Source organism: Macrobrachium nipponense, chromosome 41 (genome assembly GCF_015104395.2).
Source record: "Macrobrachium nipponense isolate FS-2020 chromosome 41, ASM1510439v2, whole genome shotgun sequence".
Taxonomy (NCBI): domain Eukaryota; kingdom Metazoa; phylum Arthropoda; class Malacostraca; order Decapoda; family Palaemonidae; genus Macrobrachium; species Macrobrachium nipponense.
The window spans coordinates 46,472,949-46,478,948 of record NC_061102.1 but is presented as its reverse complement, the minus strand read 5'-3'; the positions used below and the strand labels follow the sequence as shown (position 1 = coordinate 46,478,948).

General features: G+C 37.0%; 1 protein-coding gene across 1 annotated transcript in view; it reads right to left on the bottom strand.

Moving 5' to 3' along the window:
- LOC135212844 (nephrin-like) overlaps positions 1–6,000 on the bottom strand; it is a 36,538-nt gene that overhangs the window by 7,732 nt on the left and 22,806 nt on the right. The window contains exon 6 of the mRNA XM_064246612.1: positions 1,294–1,605. Coding sequence (XP_064102682.1) covers positions 1,294–1,605 — 312 coding nt within the window. The remainder of the gene's footprint in view (positions 1–1,293; positions 1,606–6,000) is intronic.

The following is a 6,000-nucleotide window of genomic DNA, read 5'->3' as shown; positions in this document are numbered from 1 at the left end:
AGTACCTAAATTTTGGCATAATTAAAGTAATATATTCGATGGAAATGGTCTTTTCAAGTTTAGTTTATTGTCTGAATTCATGTGTGGGCTTGTATTGCCATACTCTTCACCCTGTGTTGGAAGAACATTTCCCAGCCACATCAGCTGAGGACGAAACAATCGCCGCTCTTCTAATGGCAGCTTTTGTCGCGCATTTTGAATATGGTTTCAATTCTGTATCCACACATTCGTAATGCGGCCGATGAGTTTAAGATCATTTTCTCGAGCCCTAATGAAAACCACCTCCCTATACTCGAATCTTTGGCTATTAAGCACGTTGTCCCAACCTTAAATAACAACACTACAGCAGTTCTGCTATACATTGCTTACAGCCCACGCTTCCTCCTTGGTTTACCTTGACTCCTTCTCACACAGGCAAATCTTTCAGAAACCAAACCTCGGGTTTAAAGTTTGTTTTAAAGCTTCTTTTACTTAGTATTTAACATATTGCTTATTTTTAGTTTTTTGTGCTTACTATATTATGATGATTTAGGTAATTCTCGATGTACGTTTTTGGTTTTCCTGGTTTAGTCTTGAAGATGAGACCACTGTCTTGAAACGTTGGCGACAACAAAGAAACCCAATGTATTAAGTTTTTAACCCTCTTCACCATGCTATACGATGGGCACTAGTCTCCTCCTCTTATAGGATACATATATATATATATATATATATATATATATATATATATATATATAGCATATATATGCATGTGTTTGTGCGTGTGTGTGTGTGTATAACTGAATCATAAAAGTTTGGAACGTGATAAATGCATAAATAAAGGTATAAGCCACGAAGGAAAGAGAAACACTGGAGTACCTTCAAGATCTTTCGACTCAACATCCTTTACTTACAGACTGACTGACATACATAAGAAACTTTACTGTAAACTTTTCTCATTCATCTACCTGAAGAGGGAGACAGCAGTCTCTGAAATATAGTACTTTTCTCTCTATATTTTGGTGTTTTTATGGGCTCCTTTTATTAGATGGAATTCTGTTGTACAAGAACATTTTTTACCAGTCATATATAATATATATATATATATATATATATATATAATATATATATATATGTATATATATGCGTGTGTGTGTCTGCGTAGGGGCGTTTGCCTTTATAAATACACACACACACACACACACATACATATATATATGTGTGTGTGTGTTTGTATAGTGCGTGTAGAAAACCAACACGTAGTAAGGCTTACAGTTAATTAATTTTTTCAAGAAGAAGCGTGGCTGTACTCACAGAGAACGCTGAGCGCGACCTCATCCGAAAGAGAAGGATCACCTGACACTTCGTTCTGGGCTCTGCATTCGTAAACAGCGCCGTCGTCGTCTTCCGTCACCGCCCACCCAATGACGGCTTTCGTTCCTTCGTCTTCGGAGCCAGCTTTCGAATGATTGATGTCGGGGCGCCTCAGCAAACGCCCATCTCTGTACCAGGAGAGTTGCGGGCGAGGGTTCCCGCCCATAGATTGGCAGGATAAGGAAAGGAGTTCGCCCTCCTTCAGAATGTGGCCTGGGGTATATCCCGTGATAACTGGGGCATTTGGAGGATCTGAGAGAGAGACGAGGTGGAAGACATTGTGATGAAAATGACTCCTCACGAACCGAGGGATTTGCGGCAAGTTGGTGGAATAAACTTCTCGGGGAAGGAATGTTTTCAGTTCTGAATAACTAGAGGTATACTTTTTCATTTTAATGTAAAAAATATTTAATGTCAGCTTATTTATTATTATTATTATTATTATTATTATTATTATTATTATTATTATTATTATTATTATTATTATTATTATTATTATTATTATTATATTTGATGCTGATGGTGTCTACACGATCTTTTCTTCCGATAAATTTATGACAGAATAATAACGCCTCGTATTATTATTATTATTATTATTATTATTATTATTACATCAATAATAATAATAATAATAGTAATAATAATAATAATAATAATAATAATAATAATAATAATAATAATAATAATAATAATAATAATAATAATAATAATACCATCGTTACATAGACGACACCTTCATAAGAGTCGACAAAGAAGAGGATCTTGAAACTTTAAGGACTTTTGAAGAATGTTCCGGACTCCGCTTCACGTGTGAACGCTCCCCTACCCTTCTTGGATGTACGGGTACAGCAGACGCCTACAGGATATGCCAGCGTGGTTTATAAAAAAAATCCACGTGCCCTTAATGGGTCCAGTGAGTGCCCAGACAGGTATAAAAGATCTGTGGTAGATGCCTTCGTCCACACAAATCCTCATCAATAGCAACTTCTCAAATCGTATAATCGAACGTCAAACGCGAGAATCTCCATGACGTCACAAACCACGCCTTTTAGCTACCCTCAGTCTCATAGGCATTACTGCCAGTCACAATGCCGGAGGAAGACTTCCTCATTTCACAATTTACGGCGTGTATGACCTATACATTTTAGTCAGATATATTTAAACACAATGCAGCAGTAATTTAACAACAATATATTCTTCAAATGAGATGCACCGTGAAATATATTATGCGAGATTGGCTTCTCCCTCTTGATAATGGTGCTCAGTGCCTATTAATTCCTGCTCGCAAAGTCGGTATTTACTACATAAATATTTTCATTGCGAGTTACTAAATTATATACTTGAAAATGCAAGTTGAATGCCATTTATAAAGAGTTGCGATAACTCATGGGATGAATCAAACAATATACTAGATGGCAAAAATGATGACATGGTAAAAATGATGGGATATGACCTGTAATTAGCACTACAGACTACAGACGAGGCCAAGAACTTCGCGGCACTTCGACTCCCATCAAGATGAATTTGTCTTGGACTTTAAAAGTGGCGACTTTGAAATCATGGAGCACAGAACGTTTTTCAGGCGTTACTGCCTTTTGTTTCAGGCTATACAAAGGTATTATGTACGATAGGTAGTAAAATAATAACTGCTTAAATGAAATGTGGTGGATAGTTTTGATGACAAATTTATGGACTTAATTTAAGGCTTACATTTATTTATTGAGTGTGAGCTTCTATGAAAATAGTGGTATACTCATATACTACCGTTATCCCTGGTTTTGATTAATACATGTTGAATATTTGTATAAAATTTCTGTTGAAAGAGAGTTTGGAAAAATGTGTCATCCATATTTATTTTAAAGCATGTCGTAGTTCTGATAAATTTATGCATCAGTTCAGCTCAGTAAAAAGTCTAATGTAACTCCATAAATAGGTATTCTGTAGGTACTCCAATAATTGCTAAAAATATTAAATACTAATGAAATACTCATTTTAACTCTTTGTACGCAATGAATTTTAAGCAAAGATCACGTAAGGGCTTGCTAAAAATAGTCAATATTAAATTAGATTATTACTTTTTATTTGTTTGTACACAAAGCAAAAATGAAAAAAATAAATCAATAAAAAACTTGTTATATATTTGTACACAATGAATGTCAAGTACCAATCAGGTAAGGACATCTGGAAGGTTATCAAAACGGAATCCACCTCAAAATGGCAATATTTTACTAGAGCTTATCAAGTAAACCTTGAAAAACCACCTTATTCAGATTAGCTACTGACATGATGAGTTTGTCAAGAATCTATATTTGGTTACAGTAGGCTAACTTAGTTCACCAAAACAACAATACCGTAGATTTCCTTACGTTTCCTTGAGGGCACATTAGCTCTAGCAATAATTTAATGAATGAAGCTGATACTGTGTCCCTGTAAATAGTAGGGAGTATATCAGTCTGATTCCTGTTCATGACCTAGTAATGACTAGTATATTTCTTTTACACAATGCACAGTAAAGTGCATTACTACGAAATTACAAATGTCCATAGAAATCCGCAATGTAAGCCTATTCCCTCTCTCTATTTTCCCCTACTAACAGGTCAGATGTCATTGAATATAATTTAGAAACTCGCGATGAAAATATTATTTATGCAGTAAATGTCGACTTTGCGAGCAGACAGGAATTAACAGGCACTGACCACTATTGCCAGAGGGAGAAGCCAATAACATATTTCACGATGTATCTCATTTGAAGAATACATTATTGTTAAATTAGTGTTGAATTATGTTTAGATATACCTGACTAAAATGTATATGTCATACAAACCATAAACTGTGAAATTGCGAAGTTTTTCTTCGGCATTTTGACTGGCAGTATTGGATATGCGACTGAGGAGCTAAAAGGCGTGGGTTGTGACGTCATGGATCAGCTCCACGCACTTTGATTGGTCCTAATTTTCCCCTATCCATATACTTTTTCAGACTTGGGAAATATGCCACCTGGAAAGTACAACAGGCACCAACAACGACCAAAGTGGAGCTATCAAAAATATTTTATAAAAACTACATGCACCAAAAGCCTCATAATTCATTTTAAAAAAATATGAAAGTCAGCCAGCTGCTTAAAAACAACCAGGCGCCCCAAGGAATGTCTTTGAAAAGAAGGAGTGTCATCTACAAATTCACATGCATCGTGGAAAGATGCTACCACTCCTATGTCGGGATGACCAATACCAGACTCTCTAAGCGTCTCTCCTGCCACCTTCAAGAAGGGGCCATTTTCAATCATTACAAGGAAAAACATAACAGAAGACCAGAAAGAGCTGAGCTTATAGTGAACATTGAAATTATTAACCAAGCACCGGACTGAAGAAGTGTACGTTATCTTGAGGCACTGCATATATTGGAAAAAGAAGCTGAGTATCAACACAGTAAAAGAAACAGAACTTCTCCCTGCCATCATAAGAAGAAATACAAGAAACCAACCGACTCCATACACCGTCACGAGAGAGAGAGAGAGAGAGAGAGAGAAAGTGAGAGAGAAAGAGATGAAAGAGAGAGAGTGAGAGAGAGAGAGAGAGAGAGAGAGAGAGAGAGAGAGAGAGAGAGAGAGCAGAGAGAGAGAGAGAAAGAGCCAGAGATAGAGAGAGAGAGAAGCAGATAAAAGAGAGAGAGCGAGCAAGCACAGGAAGTAGATGACATGTCACCTGGAAGGCTTATAATACCTACCACCCAGGTGGTGGGTACCCCAACCAACACCCAGTCCCCACCAACAACCCCGGACCGACCTAGGAGTTCTCAACGCCTCAGGGACAGATTTCGTCACCAACCAACGACCAATTAAAATCCCTGCCTACCGACTTACCCATCGATTGTACACGCCCTGCCTGCTATAAATACCTGTAAACCACTTATCTCAATTTACTTTCTTGTATACTCTCTTAGATGCCTGCCTGTGCACTGTCGACACATCAGAGGAAATAAACCTAAGACAACCGAAATATTTACATGGCCTTAGGAAACCTGATATACCAGCTACATGCTGATGAAAAAAAGATAATAAGAAGAATTGAGAAAATTCTATACAAGTTAAATGCTGTTAAAACAGCTACAATGATACTGCACTCAGAGAAGGCCTCCTTCCTAACTATACCCACCCGTCTACGGATTCATGATCCAGTTGCAACGAGAGAAGACAATACTGCATCCTTCAGGGAGACAATAATAATAAAAATAATAATAATAAATCTCATTGAAGGTTTTTGCTACTTCAGCTGCATTGATTTTGTGGAAGTTCTTCTCTATTCCTCTGATAGCGGTCATTTCAATGTTAATAAGATTGGTGAGTAACACACCAATGGTGGGCATTGTAAAATGTAATGAAAAAATCAGAATTTATTATCATAATAAGTGAAATGTGAGGTTTAGAACCCGTGGAGTAACAGACTTATATTAATATTATAAGCCAAAGAAATTATTCAAAATTGGGTTCTGATTTTGAATTTTGCTGCGACGTTTCGTCTGGCATATCCAAACATCCTCTTAGGCGGAGGGTGATGAGGGACTGTAACTTACTGGAGAGCCCTTCGGTCCATTATATCATGAGTTCACGTTGCTGTGTCCTGATAAATCTTTGGAGTTGTTTGACGT